Source organism: Sebastes umbrosus, chromosome 13 (assembly GCF_015220745.1).
Source record: "Sebastes umbrosus isolate fSebUmb1 chromosome 13, fSebUmb1.pri, whole genome shotgun sequence".
NCBI lineage: Eukaryota > Metazoa > Chordata > Actinopteri > Perciformes > Sebastidae > Sebastes > Sebastes umbrosus.
The window spans coordinates 21554633-21580195 of record NC_051281.1 but is presented as its reverse complement, the minus strand read 5'-3'; the positions used below and the strand labels follow the sequence as shown (position 1 = coordinate 21580195).

Genomic DNA, 25563 nt, shown 5'->3' with positions numbered 1-25563 from the left:
ATCACTGAATTCTCTCACCCAGGAATGCAATTCTTAATTGTTCCTCAAATTGTAATGTTTTTTTGTCTCTGGTTTAAAAAAAGTCAGCTGTGTAAGCAGCGGTTCGTCTTTTCAGCCATGTCCGTTGTTCAGCCGTGTCAAATGTGACTTTGGTGATCCACTGACGTTTCCTCTAGCGCCAGCATAAGGATGATATGGGGATGTGGTTTTGAGTGAAATGTCTCAATAACTATTGGATGGATTTCCGTTTAATTTGGTGCAGACATTCATGGTCCTCAGAGGCTGCATCCTAATGATTTTGGTGTTTTCCTGGTTTTTCACTTAGCACTACCATCAGGTCAAAACTTCATTTTGTTCTGTACTTTTGGTTGGTTTTTGACAAAACTAATGACATTTTACAGCCTGAATTTTACTGTGTACTTATTAGCAAATGTTAGCAACACACTTAATTAAGATGGTGAACATGGTTAATGTTATGTGACCAGTGTGTTGGCATTATGAGCTTGTTACTGCCATTGTCAGCTTACTTTACCCTAAGTTTGTTAGCCCTCATTACTTGCTTCTTTCTTCTTTTTTTGTTTTCACGTACGTAACGCAGCTACTTAAAAGATAAGAAGCGGCAGATTTCCCTTTTAAAAACGGGATAAACCCCGTCGGAGGAAGGGTTTGGGGTTAAAGGTCGACTCCAGACTAAGCCCACGACTCTTGCTGTTGTCAATATATACATACTGAGAGGATTTCAGTTGCCGCTTCTTAGCTCAACACCTCAGCTGCTAGACCAACCTGACACTGTATTGATGTGTGAGAGCGTGGAGGGTCTGTGTGTGTGTGTGGGGAGGGGTTGCTTTCTGCAAAATAGTATCAATGATTTCTAAGGAGCTCATTTCTAGATTAGATCTCAGGTGATGCAATTCTTTAACTAGTCAGATCAGCAGTTTCTTTTGTCTTATGATCTTATTGCATTTGGATTGATGCTTTTTTCTTTTTTCCATGGAGAGCAGCAGACACATCACCACCATTAGGATCTCCAAAGGCTGGATGGGTTTAATGTCATTTGCCTAATTGAGTAGCAGGGTGCTTTAACAGTTTAGGGGACTGTCCTTCAACTGGGGGACCAGGATTAAGTCTCTTTTATTTTACATTTGCTGTATTCTTGCAGAAAACATTATATCCCAACTAATCTCCCCAAAAGAATCCATAAACTATCATATCTGTATGTATTAATGCATTTCTCTGCTTGCTGTTGATTCTGTGGCCCTTGCTACTTCCTCTCTGTCCACGTTTCTTCCCCACTAAGCGCCCTCCCTTCCCAGTGTTGCTCCAGTAACTTATTGGCGAGCTCTTCTGAGGCTTAGAGTAAACAGGATTAGAGAGCATTAAAAAATCCCCCTTCTCTCAAAGAGCCATCTGCCTATCTACCTTAACCAGGAGCTGTCCGCTCAGCACCGTTGGACACACCTCTCTTCAGCTGAGGAGGAAAGCAGGAAACCAGCATGTCATAGTGTCGTCAAATGATTTCCCTACGTTATTGTTTCTGCGTCTGGAGACTTCTGAACTATGCAAACTTGTAAGAAGCTGTTGAGAGGAAGTACATATCTACTTGATCCTTTTCCAAGTCCACGGATTTAAACACAATTACGGATTTAACATGAGCATCGTATCTTGGAGATGTGTTTTCTACTCTGTTGTTTTTAGTTTTGTGGTAATATTTTTGGCCACAGGGACAGGTGTGTATTAAAGTTAACTTTTAAACTCACTCCTTATCCAAAGAAAAGTCAAACGTTAAGTCTTAAATGTGTTTTTTTTTTTTTGTGGTACCCCAGATGCAACACTGGAGGGTTCCTCCATGGGTTACCTGAGTCTGCCTTATAGTCAGGAGCCTGAGGTGTTTCCACGGGTCGTGAATGTATCTGATGTCAAGGAACCTGATGAAGACCATGCAGTTATGTCTCGACGGAAACGGAACATCCTTTTCCCAAGTGGAGTCAAACTCTGTGCACAAGAGACCGCCCAGCAAGTCCTTGCAAACCACCTGAGCTACTTTCATCTCAGAGGTAAGACTGAACACAAATGAGAGTAGATCACTGCACACTGTGGATGGATAGTCACGCTGTCGTTGACAGGTTTGATAAAGAGTGAGGAAGTTATGACGGCAACAACAAAAAACAACTTTGATTTTGTGAGATATTGTCCCCATTGTCCTATCCCCAAGGAATTAATTGTTCAGTAGGCAAGAGTGTTAATCTTCTCATTTAGAGCAAGTGATCCACCTGTGTCAAGCAGAAGAATGTAGGTGGACATCTGTGTGGACACCAGTTGCAATTAAGCCTTATGAGATTTACACTGAAACAGACTGTGGTCTAATTACAGGGTAAGTTCACTTGAATTACAAACGAAACACATTTCGTACCCTAGTGGTATATAGTCATGCAGATAGTTTTGTTTTTTATATGTGGCCAGGTTTGGATATATGTACCCTTACAAGAGTACTTCACCATATGCTGGGATGTATACCGTAAGGTATAGGCCTACTGGGGATAATTTGTAAGTCTTAAACCTGCAGTAGGCAGAATATTTTGGCATCATTGGGCAAAAATTCCATAATGACCTTTCAGCATATTGTAATTCAAGTGTTCTGAGAGAGATAACTAGACTTCTAGCACCTCCTCATGGCTCTGTTTTCAGGCTTTAAAAAGATCTAGCCCGTGACACAAGACTTTTGGAGAGAGTGTTCCTATTGGCTGTTCATTCAACGGAGGCAGCTGTCAATCACTCGCGAACTCCGGTCAAACGGTCAAACTAGGCAGCGCTGATCAGAATATTGATTCATATTTGATCAGCGCTGCCTAGTTTGACCATTTGATTGGAGTTCGCGAGTGATTGACAGCTGCTCAGAGATGGCAGGCTCATGCTCGGCTCTGATTGGTTGTTTTCCTCCGGTCTGTGAAATCTTGAGACACATGATTTTTCTCATGCACTACTGTCAGGATATAGTGACTGTTTTATAAAAATAACTTTTTTTCATATTTGCTCCAATTCTACCCACTGCTAGGGTATTATTGTTTATTGCAAGGAAAATGATAACTATTTCCTGGTTGCAAAATCAAAGCCCTACAGTGGAACATTTGACTAAGCGACTGAGACAGGTGTACATAGTGGTAGACATGACTGCAAAATTGCAAATTAATTTTTTTTTTTAGGCGGAGACTTTGATTGGTAATTGAAAATTTTGGATGAGCTTTGTTGTCAAGCAATGTTCGAGATTGCATGTGATCAATGAATTAGAAAAACGATTACTCCGCCCACTTGTCATTGCACTCCCATAACATTGTCGGACTCACAATGGACTGTTTTTAAATAGTATCAAAATCAATGCAGCAGAACCAGATATCTATGGTTTCCTTCTTCCTTGTCAAAACCCGATGCCAATATTACCCACAATTCAACTCAACCACAGACAGTCAGGTATACGACTTGTTTCATATGCAGTAGTACTCCCCAAGACCTGTAAACACTTTCAATCAAAACATTGATGTGTGAAATCGGTGGTGTTCTCCTTTAAACCGTTATACATATAGGGTGAATGTAATTCAATTAAATTAATCAAATTAGATTGCATGTAAGAAAATCAACAGCAACATAACTCTTTTAGCACCACAAACAACATTTCCATCACTTTCATAGTTCTGGTGTAGCAGCAGAAACCTCTGAGATAGATAGCTCAAACTCCAGACACGTGAAACCCAAACTGTCTGCATGGCTAGATACTATAGATACCAGTGGTGGAATTTAATTAAAGCTGGGGTTGGTAATCTTAAGAAACTAGCAAGAGATTTAAATCATTAATTAATTAATTTCATCAATTAATCTAGATTTAAAAAAAACATACCTAAAAAAACAAAAACCCAGCCCAGTGTTGTCACCTCTTATCCAATGAAAGTAGCTAGCAGCACTAGCTCCAAAAGTCCCTGAATCTAGCGAGAAAGTCGCCAAGTTTGCAACCCTGACAGTCCGTCCCTTCAGGCCTCCCTTCAAAGCCAGTTAGTAATCACAGCTATCAAGCGAGCAGCTTGTGGAAGACTCTGGTGATGCATAATGAGTGCAATGGCAGAGTGCACACAGGTAGACAGTCAGGTAGTTACAGTTTTAGGGATTTAGGGACGGGCTTATTATAGTCTAGCTTTAAGTACATTAAATACAATTTGAGATACTTGTACTTGAGTGTTGCCATTATATACTACATATTATTCTTCTTCACTATATTTCAGAGATAATGTACTTTTTACTCTATTACATATATTCCACACCTTTAGTTACTAGTTACTTTGTTTATTATTTACATACAAAGATGAGCTTTATCAACTTAAATAGAAAATATGGTACATTGTTATTGAATAATCTACCAAACTGTATATAAATCAGTTCAAATTAGTTCCAACTTCAACAAATACAACAGTAAAATGCTAAAGGGACAGTAATAATTAACCAATAACAGATAATATAATAATATAACACTCATGGGGGTCAATTCTCTTTATACCGAGTACTTTTACTTTTGACACAAGTACATTTTTCTGATTATACTTCTGTAGTTTTTCTTATGAATGCAAGAACACTTTTACTTTTACTGAGAATCTAAATATTCTTCCATCACCGCTAGATACCTCTAGGGTTGAGTGAGAAAAAGTTTTTTTTGTGTGTGAATTGATACCTCAAGAAACAGATGTAGTGCACCACAGGTGGGCAGCAGTTGTGAAGCAATATATTTAAGAGAGAAGAAACATTTTGATCTGTTATTGCTGTAGAAACACTGTAATGTGTGTGTGTGTGTGTGAGTGGACAGAGATCAAGGTGTGATTCCTGTCGGTGAACTCTTGGGCAGCTTGGCGTAGACAAAGACAGGATGGTTGGTGCCAGGAGACAGTCTGTGAATGTCTGAACGGTGAAAAGTTGAGATTTGTTATGTAAGATAGATTTAGATTTGGAGGTGACCTGATGTCTCAGACCGCACAGACAGCACTGAGTAGGGAAGAAGATTGGAGCATATGTTTGTGCACAGACTCTGGATCAGTACCCAGTAGGCTGACTCATGAAACTAAGTCATTAATGCAAGTCATTCATGAAGTTAACATGGAGATGGACATAGATTTAGGCCTCAGAACTTCCTGCTAATAACACCCAACAGAGTGGTCCTTGGTCTCAGAGTGGATGCTGTCTTTCTCTGGTCTGTCCAGTGTGCCAGGAAACCATATGGGAGGCTTTCAAGATCTTCTGGGACCGTCTCCCAGAGCAAGAAGAGTACCAAAGCTGGATGAGCAAATGCCAGGAGGGCACAGTCACGGCGCAAGATATTGGCAGCTTCTTTAGCCAATCAGAGGAGCATCATGCCCTGGTTGAAAAGGTCAGTGGCTGACTGATGCTTTAATAAAAAAGTGAGCGTCTGTGAGCAGAGCATAATGTACATATCTGCTTTTTTTTTCTATTTCTAGAGAATGTCACTGCCAGGTTTGAAAAGGTAAAAGGAGCCTCTTTTCTCAGTGCTAACGCCAACATTTCAATCATACATTTGTTGATTTCATCATTAAGTCTGTGTTTTGTAAATGTTTTCTGTTCTTCCCACCATCTGTAGTGAGCCCACCAAGTCCTGGCAACATATGTGCAGGTGAGGTTGTCATAGCTCTTCAACCTCACCTGTTCATGTTCCCGCTCGTCAGTTACCACACATGACTTCACATATTAGTGTCTGATTTGCTTCCTGTTTTGTTTGTGTGTCTTGTATCCAAACTCTTCTGCATATACATGCTTTCCCTCTCTAAGACCAGCATTCATTTGTCTTTTTAGTTTTCCCAACAAATCACACTTATGAAAAACAAAACCAACGATGAATCGATCCTGCTAACAGGTTTTGATCTGTGTGGCCACAGTCTGATATAACTAATGCCGTCATGTTATTGTCATCCATCCATCCATCCACGCTAGCCGTTTCCCCTTGTTTCTAGTCTTTATGCTAAGCTAAACTAACCAGTTGTTGGCAGGAGCTTCATATTTAGCGTTCAAATGTGAGAGTGGTATCACTAACTATTCCTATTAGTAACTATTCCTTTAAAAGACCAGTGTGCAACATTTAGGGGGAGCTATCGGCAGAAATGGAATATCATATGAATAAGTATGTTTTCATTAGTGTATAATCACCTGAAAATACGAATTGTTTGTTTTCGTTACCATTTACATGTATATCTACCATGGATGTATAAAGAGATCTGGATACAGCGTTGGAGGTGGGCGCCTGTTCATTCCTATGAAAGTTGCTCAGTGGCTCATGAAGCCAAAATGGCCCGACTGCCGAGTGATAAAGTACCCGGATCATCCACTGATCTTCTGCTTCCATTGGGCCCATAGAACAGGCACACTAGTGGTTCCTTTAACTCCGCCTCCCAGCTCTCGCTCCAGCCTCGGTCTGGGGCTCATTCACATGAACAGAGGAAGGGAAATAACTCTGGATTCAGCTATCACTGCATTTTACAACTTTTAGAACCTAATGATATAAATAAATGCTATTCAAGTGTTCATACTGGGAAGTTGATTTACCTAAAAAAAAATTATCTGCTGAGTTGCAGACGTCTCTTTCCCAATGTATGCTTCAAAGCCCGGCGCTCTTCCTGGGGGCTTGAGCGGGTCCTCCTCCAGCAGGCTTCCATGTTTCTACAGTAGTCCAGAACGGACAAACCAAACACTGGCTCTAGATAGGGCCATTCATGTTTTTGCATCGGCCACCGTATTTCTCCTACACGCTTGGCACACGGGAGAAGTTTCAGATGGTTGCAATCTGCAACCTCACCACTAGATGATGCCAGATCCTACAAACTGCATCTTTTACATTTTAGGCTTAAATTAGGCTTTGGCTGAGACAATACAGGACTTATTAACAGAGCAAATTCATGGTTGGTTTTGTTTAGAGGATTCATTGATTAAAAATATAATAACCGTAGCCTCATTCTTTAGATCCTACTTCTATCTCAACCCATAGTTTGCATCTGTGTGCTTATTATTATTATTAAGTAACATGATATCAGGAATGCTGAAACAATCTTCTACTGTTTCACAGCTCTCCGACACCAAGAGCACCGGAAGCTGTTGAAGCTCCTGAGCTAGGTCAGTGTCACTGTTAGCTGCAGGACATCATGTGACTTTGATCACATGGTGTCTCTACTGTCATATTAGCATATACCTGTACCTGTGCACCAGCATTATTGTTTCAGTGGCAGATTATTATCTTGTGTGTGTTTTCAATTACTTATTCCTACAATAGTCTAGCTATATGTGCAGTAAGTTAGTGAATCTTTCTGTGTGTGTTTGGTGAGTGAGCTTGGCTGTAGGCCACTTCCGCTCGGGCTCAGGGCAGTCTAATCCATACAGCCATCAGGAATCACACCTGCCACATCCACTTGAAATAAACCAACAATCCCTTTTTTTTTTTTGCAAATGAACTCAACCACCCAGAAGATAAAGCTGAAGGAGAAGAGGTGGAGGAAGAAGCCGCCATTGTCCCAGAGGTGGAGGAAGAAGCCGCCATTGTCCCAGAGGTGGATGAGAGCCTTGTGAGTGCACACAGATTGTTTACAGATTCATAATGTTTTTACGAATGTGCACACTCAACGACTATATTGCTGCGTCTCTTTCCCATGGCACAGCTGGACAATGACATTGCCATGGTGCCTCCCACCGCCGCTGTGATGGAGCAGGTGGTGGAGCAGAGCATCCTCCTGATCGCAGAGACGTACAGCAACGACCTCGACGATCCAGACAGCCTCCAGCACCAAACGCTCAGCAGACAGCTCGCTCAAAAGGTTCCTCTCTGACTCCATCTCCTTCTGTCTGTCTCTCTTTACGACTCCCCGTAGTGCTACTGTATCATGGCTCCAGACTGGACTCCTGGTTTATGGTCTGTGATGGATGCATTGTTAGTTTTAATACTCTTTAACAGCAGCAGTAGTTAAACCCAAACTGTTAGGCAGGAGTTCAAAAACACATAACTATGTGCTGAAAATACAGTGTTATGACTTGTCTTGGGAATAGATAAACTTTTGCACATGCACGCGTAGGCACAGGTACTCTACCTTTGGAAGCAACTTCAGTGGTTTTACAGGTACTTGGAAAATTCATTAAATTTGTTTAGCTGATTTTCCCTGGCATCATAAGCACATACTTGATTTTATGTCTACAAAGGAAGACATTTCTTCTAATCGTTGACCTGTTTTTTTATTCTCGGAGGAGATGTGCCATACACATAAAATCAGCATACCTTTACACATATGCCCACACACACTGCGAATGCACAAACTCACGTGCGGAGCGGAGGACAGGGTGGTAAATGAACGTAGAGAAGGGGGGAATTGGAGGACAACCCAGAAGACAAAAGGCCCTGGAAACCTTTTTTTTGTGTCCTCTCTCTCTGATGGATTGAATAAACTGGGTCAGTGAGTCTGCAGAACAGTATATGGATTGTTATGCATAGAAGCAAGGCCTTGTAGACCAATAAAAAGTTGACCACAGCGCACTAGTCTGCCTCCCGAGGATAATAATCTGAGCCACAGCACAAAAGACTCGAGACCTTACAGCTGCTTTGAACAAATTCAGCCCTTTTGGAACAATAAATCAAAAATTACTTTGCCAAGCAAGTTCATTGTAACCCTGTCAAAATAGGAAACTCCTCCTGTGGCTTGTTTATGATGCTTGATAATTTTCGTCCTTGCAGATAGAGAACGCTCTGGCGGGGCTTCCTGGATTTAAGAGTGTGTCTGTGCTGGACTTCAGGTCAGTCTCTCTGCTGTGGTTTAATCCTAAAAGAACTGTCCTCACAATATGGCCAAAATCACCTTGACTTGTAGCATTAACACTATTTCATTCTCCTTGTTTCATGCAGGCCTCAGACGGACACCGAAGGGTGAGTCATCAGTACCACCTGTGGTAGTTTGACCTTGAATATTCTTGTATTTAAGCCCACAGATCCCTGTCAACCACTCCTTGTGTGTGTGTGGCGTCGCCTTGATCTCACACTGTATGTGTGTGGACACGTGTTAAGGTGTCACTAGTTGCCTGTGTCAATGAACTTAGTGTGGTCACTCACATGTTAAATGGGATCAGTATGGGTCAAACCGAGTGAGCAGGTGCTCTTCTATAGAGAAGATTATCAAGGGCTTTACAACCTCACCAATCAGCCTCTGGTCGAGGGAAAGATGTGTGTGTGTCAGGAGAGCAAAGGTGAAATAGTTGATGGGTAATGGTGTGGAAGAAGTATTCAAATCCTTTACTAAAGTAAAAGTAGCAACACCACAGTGTGAAGTCTTGAAATTAAAGTATTTGACATTTTGGGAAATACACTTCTCACCTCTGTACATTAAAAATAGGGCTGCAGCCAGCAGCTGCTTAGCTTAGCTTAGCATAAAGACTGGAAACAGGTGTAAACAGCTAGCCTGGCTCTGTCCAAATGTAACAAAATCCCCCTACCAGCTTCTCTAAAGCATTTTAATGTTGTGGATGGTCGAGTTGGAACCAATTTGACCAACTTTATGTGCTATTGGGCAGTTTAATCTTAACATTTGTCATATTTTAAAAGATGGTCACATGTTTTGTATGTAGATTCTTAATCTGCAAAGTAACTGGTAACTACAGCTATCGGAAAAATGTTAGAGGATAAAAAGTACAACATTTGCCCCTGAAATAGAATAAAAGTGCAGTACTTCAGTAAATGTACTTTTAAACACTCACATCCTGCTCTTATTGTTAACTGTACTTTGTAGACTATATGGCCATGATTGTGCAAACATATGTACATTATATTCATATATTTACAGTATACCCTCCCACAGTGATGCTGCTGTGATTAATCCCGCATGCAGCTGCTAACTGCAGATCACAGGGCACAGCAGGAGTAGAGCTCCGCCTGTCTGCCTCTGTGTGTGTGTGTGTGTGTGTGTGTGAAGCTAAAGGGGGAAAAACTGGATCTCCTTCTAAACGGGGCTGACCGCGGGCCGGCACGTGCTCAGCTGTCCGCCAGAAACCCGACAAACTAGGTCAGAGTGGAGGGCTCCCAGTAGTCAAATGAAGGCTGATAGATTGGCTTTTTCCATTCCGCGCAGTAAATCAGTCATCTGTGATCGATTTACAACTCTTTTAACAGGTTTGACGTTAAATCACACTAATGCCTGAGTGCTTTTCGTCCTCTTAGACATTATTTTATACTTTCTTATTGTAAACGTGTGTAAAAGATGAATGCAAAATGGCATTCAGGTGCAGTTTAGGTACTGTGTATAGTGTGTTGATTGGGAAATTCCCTGTGGGTTAGAAAAATGAAAAAGAAACCTAACTCTAACCCTCTCATTTAAGAGAAAACACAGCTAGAAAAAGAGTAATCAAGGCTGACGTGATGAAACAGATTAGAGCTGGGGAATATGGCTGAAATGTGGACTGGATGTAACTATTACATATGTGTGTCCTCAGGCTGGATGGCGTGGTGGTGGACTACGCCGTCACAGTGGAGGTGAATGGAGCAGGAGTGAGCAATGAGCAACTGAACTACCTGACCTTGCAGTCAAACCGGGTGGAGAACTCGTACCGTGAGGTCGTGGAGCTCCCTACGGTGGTCTACACCATCAGCGAGGTCAAAGACTTCATCACTGAAGCCCTGCACAACGACCAGCTGGAGAGCGGTGAGACGATGGCCAGCGCTTGACTGCTGATACACAGAACACACACCATTATGGCTATTTATTTAATTGGCATGGCAGCAAAGTGGCAGGGAACGCATTGGCAGAGGTAGCGCAGGGCAAACCTCCAAACGTCATATCAAATGGAGACGCAGTAGACCCAGCGTTGATATTACAACATACGCTACACCACTTCAGAAAACATTCCAGGGTTTTAATAGTCTCATCTGTTTCTTATTTGTCTGCTCTTTCTGTCAAAGAGGACAGAGATCATAAGAAGTTTCAGCTCAAAAGTGGGGCATTTTTAATGAACAAAAAACACAGTCATCAGTTATAGGACATGTGTATTTATTCTGTGCGACACTTAAATCCTTGTCATTAAGTGGTCTGCAAAAGAGAGCTGAGCGAAAAGGATGTTTGAAATCTGAGTCCTCTGGGTTTTTTTTTTTTTCCTTTACTTTAGTCCTTTATTTTGGCTTACATCCAGCGGGTCTTACGTACTGGACAGTATATTAAGAAAAAGGATCAAAATTGATGCAGCAGAAGACACAAAAGTAAAACACACACTCAAATGCTCGCACAGGGAGAATTAAACCACTGCATCTGTTAGATTTAGCCAGTCAGTAAGTAGGTTAGCCACCTCCTACTCCTGGCAAGGGTCATTCTCCAGAAATGTGAAGAAATGATGTGATAATGTCTATAGCATCTCCTCCTGTGAGATTTCTCCTCGCTCATGTTTTGGAGAGAAATGCCTGTCGTTAGTTTACTGTGTTAGCGAGCTCCTCCTGGAGATGCATGCCATCTGATGCTCACCATTAATTACAAGCTTGGACATGTGAAACGGCTAAACACTCTCATATGGCTTACATGTGTGGCTGGGGAACTAACTGGCACAGCTTGGCTTTGTTTTTCCGCTTTGGTGGCGATTCAGTAATAGCCTTGGCCCCACAGCGGCTGATATTCACTCCAGATTTTTAGCACTGATTTGTAGATATTTACCCCTCAAGGTACGGCTGTCAAAATGAAGGCCATCAGTGCAGAAATGGTATCAGTTAAAAAGGATTCTGCAGGCATGATTATTTTAGCTATTTGGCACGTTTGCATTGTGTGTGTCAGTTTGTATTCATATTTGTTTCCCCCCCCCACTGGTTCCACAGTGTCAGAGGTCCCTGAGTCTGTCAACGGTGCAGACAGAGCCATGGTGAGTTAACAAGTTATCTCCACTACTACCATACTCTGCGCTATCCAGCTGCTTTTAGCTCCACAAATCTCATAAATCACCTTTGTTTAAGGAAGCATGACAGCTGCAGTATGACTGATGTTGCGACAACCTGTAACTGGCTTGTGATGTTATCCAGAGCCACACCAGTGCAGGTAGGGGATGAGCTCACCAGCAAGGATGAAGCGAGGCTTTGAGGATTAGTTTGGCTCTTGCTATAATAATCCACTGCTATTCTGGGGCAAAAGCTACAGCGCAGCGCACCACGGTGAGTAGAGAGGAGAGACAGCACATATGAGTTTATTCAGACAAGTAATACCATCTTAAGTCTGTCTTTATTTGTGCTGTCTTGTGGTCGACTGTGCGCTTTGATGGTAATCAGAGTTTGGGTTGCACTAAATGTGTCTGCTGGTTCACTTTATAGCTCAGCTCGCTAAAGTGATTAATTTGACTCGTTATATGAGTTGGGAGAGTTTGGCAAGCTTCTCATCGGTAATTGATTCACAGGCAAGAGTGCAGAGCCACTGTGCCACCGAAGCACTTTGCTGCCCTGGTTTGGATTTGGAACATTTTAGATTCAGCTGCTGCTTTTTCAAGCTTTCTCTCCGAGTTGATATTAGAAGTACAGAGCCTGCAGAGCGCCGCCAAAATAATTATAGACAATACATGAATCAAAAGCTATCAAATATTTATTAATTCAAATTGCATTTATATGATTCATGAATAAACTTAAATTAAATCTGGTGCACAGGACGCTGACTTTCGTGACTTAACGGCCACAGGTGTCGCTGTTACAACCAATTTCTGATTCTTACAAACAGTCCCTTTAAGTTACTAAAGATTGAGAACACTGGGGTGTTGTCAGTACATCGTGACATCACTGTTGGGTGTGTTTACAGGTACAACAATGCACACATCTGACATGAGGTGCAACCGACTTGAAACGTTCAACCAGAGTGGGCAGGGAAACACTGCTTCTTAGGCTGTTATTAAGTTATTCTTTAAATTATGAAATAATAACATGTTGATATTCCATTTCCTTATGTGTCTGCCTATCATCTTCCATCTCACAGATAATTTGTTTGTTGTTTTAAATTTAACACACATGCAGTGTAATGATGTCCAACCCTCAGAGCAGCAACAGCAGGAGCTCTGATTGGCCTGACCTGTAAACTTAAAACAGCTGGCCAATCAAAGCTCCTGTTGCAGGGCACACTCCAGTGAAACAGTGCCAAAAGGTTTTGATAATAAAGCCTGTTTGTGATGCAGATCGATGCCGTCGATGAGCCACAAGAGGTCATGATCCTAGAAGAGGACACAGAGGTTGTCAACGAAGACTACGACCTGCCTGAGCCCTCCGAAACCAACACGGTGGCCAACGCAGAAAATGATGTCATCGTTCTGGAGGAGAGTGCAGCTGAGACTCCTGCTCCTGTCCTGACCACTAGTGGACCTGAAGCTAGCAGTGAGTGTTTATCCTAACTACCTTTTCTATTATCATTTCTCATTTTGTCGATTTCTTAAATTAAATGTGTTGTCTGGTTTGCCGGAGAGATCTGTATGCTCTGGAAAAAGGTAGCCAGTTTGTATAGAAGGAGTCCAGCAGAGGTTGATCTGAGTTTCTTCTCGTTTTTGTTTTTCCAGGCATTGAGGAGGAAGGTCTATTGCTGGGGGACATTGTGCAGACTCCTGCAGTAGAAACCCCCCCACCAGAGGAGCTCCCAGCTGAGCTTCCCTCCCCTGAGCCAGAGGGCATCACACTGCCTGAACCGCCAGTGGAGGTCGAGGCCTCTGGTTCGGGTACACACGACCTGGAGGACGAGCTCCATCCATCTCCACCCACAGAGGATGTAGAAGAAGAAGCGTCTCATGAGGAGACTGGCTCAGAAGGTGGGCTGATAACAAAAGATGTCTCCATAAATGTTGATGCTGAAACAGAGGAAGTTGAGGTTGCGGCAGTGGGAGAAGAACCTGCTACTGCAACTCTGGATGAGGTTGTTGTGAATGAGGCAGAGATTCCAGTGGAGCTTGATATCTCCACAATTGAAGCTGAGACCACAGAAGAAGAAGAAGAAGAAAAAGAAGACGAAGAAGACGAAGAAGACGAAGTAGAAGAAGAAGAAGACATGCCTGCCCTGGTCCCACCTCCTGAGTCTGTAGATGTAGCGAGTGAAGTATCAGAGCCGGAGGCAGCAGAAACAGGTCTGCTTCCTGTTGCTGAAGACTCGGTTGAGGGCACAGAAGAAGAGTCCAACCTCACAGATGTTCCACCTGCACATGAGGAAGTTAACCCCGAAGAACCTGTGGAAAACGCAGACATTGATGTGATGTTGACCTATTCTGAGGAACCTGTGTTTGACGAGGGTGGCATTGAGGAAGCAACAGAGAGCGAGGGACAGGAGGTGAAGGAAGAGACTACACCTGAAGCTCCACCTGTAGAGGAAGAGGGCCCAGCAGCTCCAGAGATCTCGATAGAGGATCTTACAGAGGATGAGATCATACTGGTCAACAAAGATGAACCGCCAGTGACAGATCCTCTGAGCACTGTCCCACCAACTTCCCTCTCTCCAGAGAAGGAGTCGCCTTTCACCCGTATCTCTGATGTTGACCCTGTTTCTGAGGGGCAACCTGACATCATCATCATCCCTTCACTGGTGGAGGTAAAGCAAAAGAATCTGAAAAACAAAGTAGCAAAATATCACTAAATACACGATTTTTTTTTAAAATACAGGACTCATGTCTTGCTTTTCCTTTTGATATTTGTGTGTAAGGAAATCTAAGCTATAATGATTCTGCAGCTAATGTGCATATTTTTAAAGGATAAAATGATAAAACTTTTTTGTACAAATTTGTGCAAACAGCACCTGAGTTTAAGACAAAGTAAACATAGTTATTACACGGCTTTGTTGAATACTCGATTCTGATTGGTCAATCACGGCGCTCTACGGTCCATTATTTCTTTATAACAGACCATTGCCATGGCCGCAGTTCTGATATCGGACTCTGGAGGACCATTTTTGTGTCAAATGATTGATTTCTTAAGTAAGTAGCCGTGTAATAAGCAGGATAATGTACAGCTAGCGGGTCATTGTTGTGAAATAAACACCTTCAGGGCGAAGCTTGGCGTCGGGGTCCACCCGCATCGCCCTGTTCACAACAATGACCAGCTTGCTGTACATCATCCCTTACTTGTACCCCAGATAGGACTAAATAGTCTCATCTCTCATCTTCTTTACCCCCAAGATCCAGACCACTAACGAAGGCTCGGATGATGCCACCACTGGAGACCAGGACTATGATGTGATCCATTATGGTTATGACTCGATCAACCACACAGAGGAGGGCAGCACTGGCTTTCCGTTTGGTGGGGCACACGGCACAGACCAAGTCAGCATCGCCATGCCTGTTAACCCCGGACGAGCACTGATGGTGTTCTTCAGCCTGAGGGTGACCAACATGATCTTCTCAGACGATCTCTTTAACAAGAGCTCTCCAGAATACAAAGCTTTGGAGCAACGCTTCATAGAGCTGGTAAACGTCTCACATTTACCGTACTTGTGGTTATCAGTATTGCCACTGTTGTGTTGTAACATCTAACTGTACATTTTCCAATCTTTTCCCAGCTTGTGCCCTACTTGCAGTCCAACCTGAGTAACTTTGAGAACCTGGAGATCCTGAACTTCAGGAACGGGAGCATCGTGGTCAACAGCCGGATGAAATTTGGCAAACCTGTGCCACAAAGCGTCACCACCACCGTCTATCTGATCCTGGAGGACTTCTGTAACACAGCCTACCAGACCATGAACCTGGCCATCGATAAGTACTCACTGGACGTCGAGTCAGGTTGGTTCTCACCGATAGACACCGTAGTGTTTTTATGAGTGCTTTGATCAAGACAACAACTGTGATAGCAGCAACTGTTTGAAGCTTATGTCAGATGTTTCTTAAAGGAAATATGCTTCTTTACTTTCTTGCAGAGAGGATCAATACCACTCTTATGTCTATGTGGTAAATATGAAGCTGGAGCCAGTAGACGGTCAAGCTATTAGCTTAGCATTAGAGCTGCAATGATTAAGCAATTAGTTGTCAACTATTAAATTAATTGCCAACTATTTTGATAACGATTAATCGGTTTGAGTAATTTTTTAAGAAAAAAAGTCAATATTCTCTGACTCCAGCTTCTTAATGTGATTATGTTCTGGTTTCTTTACTCCTCTATGACAGTAAACTGAATTTCTTTGAAAGGTGAACAAAACAAGACATTTGAGGATGTCATCTTGGGCTGATTGACATTTTTCACCATTTTATGACATTTTAAAGACCAAACAACCAATCGATCAATCGAATAAATAATCCACAGATTAATCGACAATGAAAATAACCATTAGTTGCCGCCCTACTTAGCATAAAGACTGGAAATGGGGGGGAAACGGCTAGCCTGGCTCTGTCCAAAGTTAACAATATCTGCTGACCAGTACCTGTAAAGCTCTAGAAGAAGTTGGGCCAAGAAATAGTCCCGGACATAACCCCCTGTAAAAACTACAAATGGTTGTTTCAAACAAACAAGATACAACTTGTAAATTAGTGAACTTTAGAGGTGCTTGTAGGTGTAATTTCATTACCACGTGACAGCTTCAGGCTAGCTGTTTCCCCTTGTTTCCAGTCTTTATGCTAAGCTAAGCTAACCGTCTCCTGGCTCCAGCTTCATATTGAAACTACAGATATGAGAATGGCCTCAATCTTCTCATCTAATTAGCAGGAAAGCGTATTTCCCAAAATGTTGAACTCTGCCCTTAATGAGTGTAATCAGAACATTGTTTTGTAAAATAACCTATTGATTAACGTGCTAGTGTTTGAAAAGGCCTGGGAAAGCAGGTGTGGAATCCCCTGTCGTGACACTTCTTGATCTAAAGAGGCGAATGTCACGGTCACATCAGCTGGGTTGAGATAATCGGGGCTTCCCTGGACAGCAGCCAAGTTGACGCATATCACTAACTGCACTTTGACCAACTGATTACTGTGTGTAGCTCTATTTTCATACAGTGTGTGTGTTATATTGGCTTCATGTTTTTATAATGTGGCTCAATTATGGAGCCAGTGTGACATTTTCGACATCCTAAAAAACATCCTATAAAAATGTCCTCATGTGGCGTCAAACTCCAGGCCTCTGTGTGTGAGAACATCAGTCAGCTTGTAATCGGCCATTCATGATATCCCTGATTCATCTCTGTGTTTACAATCACGACTGAGCTGCCATAATCTGTCTGAGTCACAGCCCGGCGCACAATGATGGATCCCAGCATGCATTAGGGCTGCATTGGAGAGGAAGAATGGTCTTTGTTTGTGTCTCTGTGTCCATTTTTGGAAAGAAATAGATCATTATTGAGGTCATTTAAGAATATATTTATATATAAATATGAAATATTTAGAATTGTGTGTGCAATAACATTTTATTGTTGTTGAGTTTGTTTAATTTTGTGTTTATTTTGGGTGTAATTTTAAAAGAATAGTATGCTATCCTTATGCCTGCAGAGAGTTGTGCCTGCAGAGAGTTGGACTTTTCTGTCCGTACAATAAATGTGGTAAATATATGGCTGCAGCCAGTTAGCTTAGCTTAGCATAAGGACTGAAAACAAAGAAACAACTAGTGTGGCACTGTCCAAAGGCAAAAAATTAGACAAACCTCTAAAGTAGGGCGGGCAATTTATCAGTATTATATAGATATTGTGATATGAGACTAGTCGTAATATGGCATAAGTGTTTGTCTTTTTCTGCTTTTAAATGCTGCATTACAGTACAGTAATGTAATTTCCTGAACTTACCAGACTGTTCCAGCGGTTCTTTGCCTTTACCCACTTACAGTCATTATATCCACATTACTGATGATTATTTATAAGAAATTTCATTGTGTAAATATTTTGTGAAAGCACCAATAGTCAACCCTACAATATCGTTGCAATACCGATATCGAGGTATTTGGTCAAAAGTATCGTGATATTTGATTTTCTCCATATCTCCCCGACTTACTCTAAAGCATTCATTTGTTTTATTGAAGTGCTGGTTGTAGCTTCATATTTATCGTACTGACATGAGTGGTATCGATCCTCTCATTTAACTTATGGCAAGAAAGCAAATAAGCGCATTTCCCAAAATGTTGAACTAGTCCTTTAAGTCTGTGTTACTTTTTAACATTTTGGAATTAAAGGTAGTCTACACATATTGATGATTTTAAATCTTTTGAGATAATATAGGTGAAGGAATTTAATCGCCTCTTTTATAAATGCCACATGAGCACCTGCTTGTTACAGTTTCTCTTTAATACCTTTAAAGTCAACACTCCTGGTTCTTTTATTTCCAGGTGACCATGCCGACCCCTGTAAGTTCCAGGCGTGTAACGAGTACGCAGAGTGTAAGGTGAACAAGTGGTCCGGGGAGGGGGAGTGTGTCTGCAACGCTGGCTACTTCAGCGTGGACGGCCTGCCCTGTCAGAGCATCTGTGATCTGCGAACTGACTTTTGCCTCAATGACGGCAAGTGTGACATCATCCCCGGCAAGGGAGCCATCTGCAGGTGGGTGGGGAATTAGGGGAAGTGATCTGTGTGTTTGCTGGGAATGAATGTCTGAGTTTTCAGGTTTCAGGCCAGTGCTTCATCACAGTAACAGCTTTTCAACAGTTCACGCAGGGAAGCCAGATTCTTAGCATTTTTTGTTCAAAAGCATATTTATTATTTGGCTTCTCGTGCTTGAGATGTAGAAATGTGCACTTATATCCCTAAATAATTATAATCATAACCAACTACATGGAATAAAGGTGTTGTTTTACACCATAGTTGGCTACAAATACCAATTAATTGTCTTTCTATTATTTGGCATAGATCAAGATTTATTTTTATAAGAAAATGATGTCAACGTTTTGAGTCAGCATGCAAACCTTTGGCTGCTTACTAAGTTAATTTAATTATGCCCCCCTGGCACTAGATGTACTGTACATAATTAAAAACAATGAGCACCATTTGGGAAGGCATAATTACTAAGATTTAATTTAATATAGTGAGCAATTTTTCAGCTCCAGGATGCATATTATCACATTTTTGTTTGGTGAAATATTGTTCATTATATGATGTTACAGCCCTATTTTTTCTTTTATTATCCAAAACACTTACTCGTAAACAATTCTGCTGTGTGTGTGTTTGTTTCTAAGCATGTTTGTGCATGTGTTTCAATGTCCAAATAGATTAGGTTAATATGTGCAAGATGATGTGCCAATCATCCAAATCAGTGACAGAAACGTATCCTCTGGCTCTGTTGAAACTGTTGTATGTGGTGCACTGTAAAATTTAATGATTATGAACAGACAGACAGGAGAATGTGTGCCAAGATGAGTGCTAACCTACATTTCACACTCTCTACCACATCATAAAACATGCTGGCAGCTCCAGATGCTGCTGGATCGTTGTTTACTTCACGCCGTCCAACCAAAAGTATCGCATTGTTCCAGGGAGACAGGAAACATTTAAATAGTTAATTTATTCCAAAACAAGGCATTCATGATTTAATGACACAAACAGAACATTATAATTGGTGTTACAAACACAATTCAGTCATTTGTTTTTACATTCTGTAATCATTCAACACAGAATAAAGGACCAGTGATGGGTATGTTGTGCTTCTGCTGTTCCCAGAATGCTTAAACAGTTTTGTCTGTGTTCAGTCTTCTGTAATAGTTCCGGTGTGGAAATTATTTTTAGCTGACAAATTTTTCATTGTCGCCTCAGGTGTCGCGTCGGGGAGAACTGGTGGTACAGAGGAGAGCACTGTGAGGAGTACGTATCTGAGCCACTGGTGGTCGGCATAGCGATCGCCTCCGTAGCCGGATTCCTATTGGTGGCTTCCGGAGTCATCTTCTTCCTCGCCAGGACGTTACGGGATCAGTATGACAAGGACGAGTCAGAGGACCCCATACGGTGAGGAGAACCATTCACGTACCATACGGCCAGACTTCTCATAACTTCACACAACCCACCCCTCGGTCTGCTCTGCAACTGAAAAAACAACTGAACCAAACACTTCAGACTCGCTGTTATGCAAATGTGTTACTTGGTGACATCACCACGTTACGGAACAAAAGGCGGGACTTCAAGCAAGGCGTTTCAGGCAGTTCAAGAGCAGTGTTTCTGTGGGGGAGAGTAACTCCCTTTGGCGTGGACTTTAGGCTTTGTAACTTTGCAGACCTTTTACATGCACAAAAAACTATTTAACACACTAAAGGAAAGGGAAAAAGTACAAAAGCACAATAGGTCTCCTTTAAACTCTAGAGAACCTCCATCTTTACCTACTTATGTTGTGTGGCCAAGCTTTGTTTAAACCTACAGAACTACTGTATTTTAACTTCTAGTGGAGATGTTAAGTGTTTCCAAAGATAACAAATATGTCACAAAAATGATAAACAAGAGACTGTAAAGATGCATCCAAATAAAGCGGACATGTAACCCTGGGTTTAAATAAATATTAAGTTGTGGAACAAACAGAAACCGAATATATGACACTGTATATGTCCTATATATACAACCTACTCCACACTGCTTAGTAAAATGAACAGTATATGATGAATTAACCAGTCAGATTATTTTTTTTCAGCCTGCAAAAGCTGTTAAGTCTATTCCTGAATATAAACAAACCGTACTTTTCTGTTTGATAGTGAACAGAAACACTTACATTTAGTGTGTTTGAAGTTTTCTCTCCTCCACGTAATCCTTTTAAGATTAAAGGAGCCTGGTTACTTTCTTGAGGGGACAGAATAAGTTGAGACATCCCATGACTGTATTCTCAGTTAGACGGCCAAAATTATCCACCGCAACGTCCCTTTACTCCTCTAGACTCTCCCTTTGCCTGGGTGTCTCTTTCCTCCTGTTCTGATTCTTCCTTTACGTTTTCTCTGGCATGGTTCCCAGAGCAGCCTGTGGATAAATACTTTGTTAACCTAAGCCAGTTAACTGATCAGATATGGTGTTGATCTATTTCCAAAAAGTCTTAAACGTGTAACACAATAGGCTTTCTGATAGTCTGGACCCAGACAGACACTAGAAGGACTTATCCAAGGTTAATGAAGGTTAATTATCAACGCTAAAGTCTAATTCACTGCAGCTCAGTTTTCTTTTCTGGCTTCCTAGATGATGTGTTTATCTTCTTCCTGCCTCTACGTTGTGACTGATTGTGTTGTGTGTTGCTCCGCAGGCGAGCAGAGAGTCTCCCGTCTCTGGAGAGGGCGACCAAGTACAACCCAATGTATGAGAGTGAGGCCACCACAGGCTACAGCCACTACTACCGCCGCTACCCTGAAGCTCCTGTGTACAGCAGTGCCAGCGCTGAGGCCTCTACCGACTTCAGCAGTGAGGAGATACGACACATCTATGAGAACAGTGAACTGACCAAGGAGGTGTGTGTGGTTCATTTAGAAGATACTGTATGTACGTTAGAAGGGCCTTTATTTGTTTTTTTACCCCATTACCTTTACTATCCAGTGACAGCAGTCATACTAAGTTGCTGCAGCATAAAAACAGGTTAATGACTTCATCCGTGTTGTGTGATCGGGTATATTGGCATTTAAAATGAGTGATCACAGAGAAAGTTAGAGGCGACTAAAGGTTGTTTTCTTTACAGCCCCCCGACAACCCTCACAGGGCTGGCTTACGTCATAGTTTTGCAAAAGTTTTCCCCGTACACATTAAAACAACAAGTTGGCGTTTATATTTCAACCCGATATCACGGAAAAGTGTATAAATAGCACGACCTTACAAGGACATTCCGTGTGTCATGAGGACGCATTTTAAGCTTTTTGTGTGTCATTTTGTATGCCATGCAACAAAACTATGGTAACAGCCACAGTTAGGTTTAGGTAACAAAAACAACTTAGTTAGGTTTAGGAAAAACATCATGGTCGGGCTTAAAATAAGTATGTAGTTGTAGTAGTATTTTTGTGCGACCGGGCTGTATACTTATACATTCTTAAAACTGTTTTGGAAAAGCTCAGTTAGGTTTTGGAGGAGAAAAATGCTGTACTAATCTAGATAGACGGCTGAAATTGAAAGAAAAAAAGTTTTTAACGTTAACCAGCCTAATGTGGACGTACTTTGAGTGCCTTTTTCATCATTTTCACACTCAAACATCCATACAGAAGTATTGAAGTGCAGGTTCAAGGTTCTTTATTTGTCATTTGTCAATTCCAGCAAAGCAGTCATTGGCAGTGAAAATCTTTGGTCTCAGGTTCCTTCAACAATACTCATAAAATATGTATATATAAAAGGGGAAATCACACAAATAATGTAAAAGCAAAATGATAATCTAAGGCATAAAATAGTGCAGTTTAAATAAATATAAACATAAGTAAATATAAAATTGTAATGTAAAAGTAAATTTGTAAATTTAGTTGATGACAATATTTCAGATGGGAAAATTGTATGTAAACAGGATGTAGTATGTACATGCTTGATGAGAAGTAATATATGTACACAAAGGTGTAGACAGGAATGTAGTATGTATAGAGAAGTTTATAAATTTGCATATATACACAGAGATGTAACAGTTTGTAAAACTGTATGTAAAGTATATAAAGGTAAAGTGACAGGTGGCAGATGTGCCTTGCTCAAGGCCATCTGGATGCTAGGTGATGACCCACATCAGCGGGGCACATCACTTTCATTCCCCACATCCAAATTTTACCTGACAACGATCTGAATTGGGAAATCTCAGGTTGTTCTATCCCCACCTTTCTTTTGCGCCCTTAAATAGGAAAGCCATTGTATTTTTTTCTGAGTGTGAAGTGTCACGTTTTGATTGAGCCAGTTCAGTTTGTTGTTTATCTGCCTGTGATGTAATGTTCCACCCCGACTGACACCATGTGTTTCTGCAGGAAATCCAAGACAGGATACGCATTATTGAGCTCTACGCGAAGGACCGACAGTTTGCCGACTTTGTACGGCATCATCAAGCGTGAGTGCCTCTCTTTGTTTTTCCTTTTATACCCCAATGAGATAAACACATGGCCAAACAAACCAGGATATGAGGGGAAAAGGGAAGCGAGTTTAAGATACAGGAGTCTGGCAAGATTGTGCTAAAAAAAAAGGATCAGTTTGTTAATTGAGAGCTGCAGGAGACGAGGAGAAAAGAGTTCGAGCCATGTGTGGAAACAGATTTATCATTCCTAAATCTTCACCAATCAGGCCCGGAGCTGATACAAAGAGACAGAAACCATTAGGAGACACAGACATTCCTTCGTCTGCCAACAGTCTGGCAGTAGCAATGCGTCTGTGTGTAGAAGCGGTGGTTGTTTTTAAGTCGTGTCTGGCTGTGTAGATCACCGCTCTCTGTGTGCCATAGAGATGCTTCTTGCCAGATAAACTTGAGTCAAGTTGTGGGTACTTGTTTGTGCTGTGAGTGAAGTAACTAATTTGTCTAGAAAAATGAAATCTAATATTTGTTTTTATGTCCCGCAGTGCCGCGGATACTCGCAGAGAGAGCTCCTCGACACACACATGAAACACTCCTGAGAACAAACAAGGTATTTTTTCTTCATTTGAAGAAGCAGGTTCTTAGTTTCAATTACGAGTCCTCTCTTTGTCAAAAATACCAACTACAGTAGGTTGGAATGAAATACTTAATGTGGGGGTATGTATACAAAATTAGCATTATGTGACCCTGCTGCACAGAAACATGCCTCTAAGTTAGAAAGGTGAAGCTCCCTGTCAAGACTCTCCACTTTCTTCCTCATGGCACTCCGAATCTGGACTGGTTAAGACAGACTGTCATTCAGCACCCTGCTCTTTATTTTCTCGACCAACGACCCCTCTCTGTGTCTGCGTATGGCCCCTGAACTGTTCTTCCTCCTTCCTTTGTGCCTTCTCTTGACAAAGTGTTGCTCACCTACTGGACGTCTCCCTTTGGGGAAAACTGGACTGCATCCTATTACTTGAAATGTTCATCACAATACTGTCTACAGTAGTACTTTTGTTTAGTGGAATACTCGGTTTTGTTTCATCATCATCATGTCATGTCTGTCCATTCTTAAAGGGAAGAACTTAAAACTGTGAATATGTATATATAGTGTTACTGTTGGGATGTTTGCTAGTTAAGATATTATCCTCTACTTAGCTCAAATTTACTCTTTAGGTTTTCTCACAGAGGCGCCGAGAAAGCTGTTATTTTTTTAGCCAATGGTGCTATGTTGATTTAAAATGTAGTGGTCTATGATGACTCATTTTTACAGTTTATAAGCAACACCAATGGATCAACTCTGTATATACTACTGTACATTAAAGAAATAGTTGTATTCGCGTTCTGGCAGAGACTTAGATTTTGTTACACTCGGACAGAGCCAGGCTAGCTGTTTCCCCCCGTTTCCAGTGTTTGTGCTAAGCTAAGCTAAACAGCTGCTTGCTGTAGCCCAACATCTACTGAAATGTACAGAATCAGTCTTTGCATCTAAATCTCTGCCAGGAAGCAAATAAGTGTATTTCCCAAAAATGTCGAACTATTCCTTTAAGGTGGCCAAATGTAGTGCTAGTGTAGCCTTTGTATTATTACTGTTCATCAATTTAAAAGCAGCCTTTCACAATCTGATCGTCATTCCAGCAATTTTTCTCCCGGCAGGTGATTTTTCTGCCGTTTTAACGGCTCCATCCATCAGAAGCTTCGGTGTATGTTTGTAAATGTATGGCGTGGTAGACATGAGAAAGTAAAAACAGTGCTGATGGGGGAAAGGCAGAGAGCATGAACCCTCTATAGCTCTGGGATTCAGAAATAAGTGAAAACACGTTTCAGTGGAAAAAGGCTCTGGGGCAAGCGGCCCAGGGATTTGATCAAATGGTCTGCTTTCAGATGTCATATGTAATGCAACTGAAAGAACAGGGGAAGCAAGCTGATAAACAACATGCTCTCTTCGGAAAGACAACCTCAAGCTGCGTCGCCTGCTGAAAAAACCTCAAGGTTACCAGCAGTTCTTTAAAAAATGATCTGCCCTGTGACTACTTGTTTGGCCGTGATCCTGCTCCTCAATCTGAAACCTTCTGACAGGCTAATTCCAGTGTTTTCTTTGGTATTCTCATATGTTCCTCCCTGGACTTGTTCTGCTTTATCCCTCTTGTCCCTTGAATGGACCCTCACAGCTGCAGCTGATTATCTGTAGGATTTCGTTAGTTGTCGGCCTGTGTGACCGTCAGCATCACACACGTACTGTAGATCATGTCCTAGCTTCTTGTTTACAATACGTGCTTCTTTCGCTCTCTTTCGGTCTACACAAGAGACGAACACCGGTGAAGCAGACTCTTGTGACAGTGTCATGCCTTTTGCAGTCTGCATATTTAGTTGTATTTTTATATGCATGCATTTTTTAAATGTCTGCATACAGTTTTTGTCAACATCCTCCATCTGCCACCTGGACAAACGGCCAATCATCCCAAACAGTGTTCTGTCATGTAAATAACATTGAAGATATTATTAACAGCTGTAGGATGTAAATCATGTGTGTCTCAAATCTTTCGTCATACTGTATGAACATATTCTTTTTATACTGATCACTGTTTCACCATTTTAACAGTGTTATCATACCGTGCTGCTGTGTTAATTACTAATAACAAATGTACA

At 41.6% G+C, this 25563-nt stretch overlaps 1 protein-coding gene across 1 annotated transcript in view; it reads left to right on the top strand.

Moving 5' to 3' along the window:
* impg2a (interphotoreceptor matrix proteoglycan 2a) overlaps positions 1-25563 on the top strand; it is a 26658-nt gene extending 1095 nt beyond the window's left edge. The window contains exons 2-21 of the mRNA XM_037790138.1: positions 1824-2054; positions 5235-5401; positions 5490-5505; positions 5630-5662; positions 7501-7598; positions 7692-7847; positions 8756-8814; positions 8924-8944; positions 10501-10709; positions 11864-11907; positions 13195-13390; positions 13570-13815; positions 14092-14585; positions 15169-15456; positions 15549-15768; positions 18284-18494; positions 19701-19889; positions 21160-21361; positions 22835-22914; positions 23418-25563. Coding sequence (XP_037646066.1) covers positions 1824-2054; positions 5235-5401; positions 5490-5505; positions 5630-5662; positions 7501-7598; positions 7692-7847; positions 8756-8814; positions 8924-8944; positions 10501-10709; positions 11864-11907; positions 13195-13390; positions 13570-13815; positions 14092-14585; positions 15169-15456; positions 15549-15768; positions 18284-18494; positions 19701-19889; positions 21160-21361; positions 22835-22914; positions 23418-23460 — 3203 coding nt within the window. The 3' untranslated portion in view covers positions 23461-25563. The remainder of the gene's footprint in view (positions 1-1823; positions 2055-5234; positions 5402-5489; positions 5506-5629; positions 5663-7500; positions 7599-7691; positions 7848-8755; positions 8815-8923; positions 8945-10500; positions 10710-11863; positions 11908-13194; positions 13391-13569; positions 13816-14091; positions 14586-15168; positions 15457-15548; positions 15769-18283; positions 18495-19700; positions 19890-21159; positions 21362-22834; positions 22915-23417) is intronic.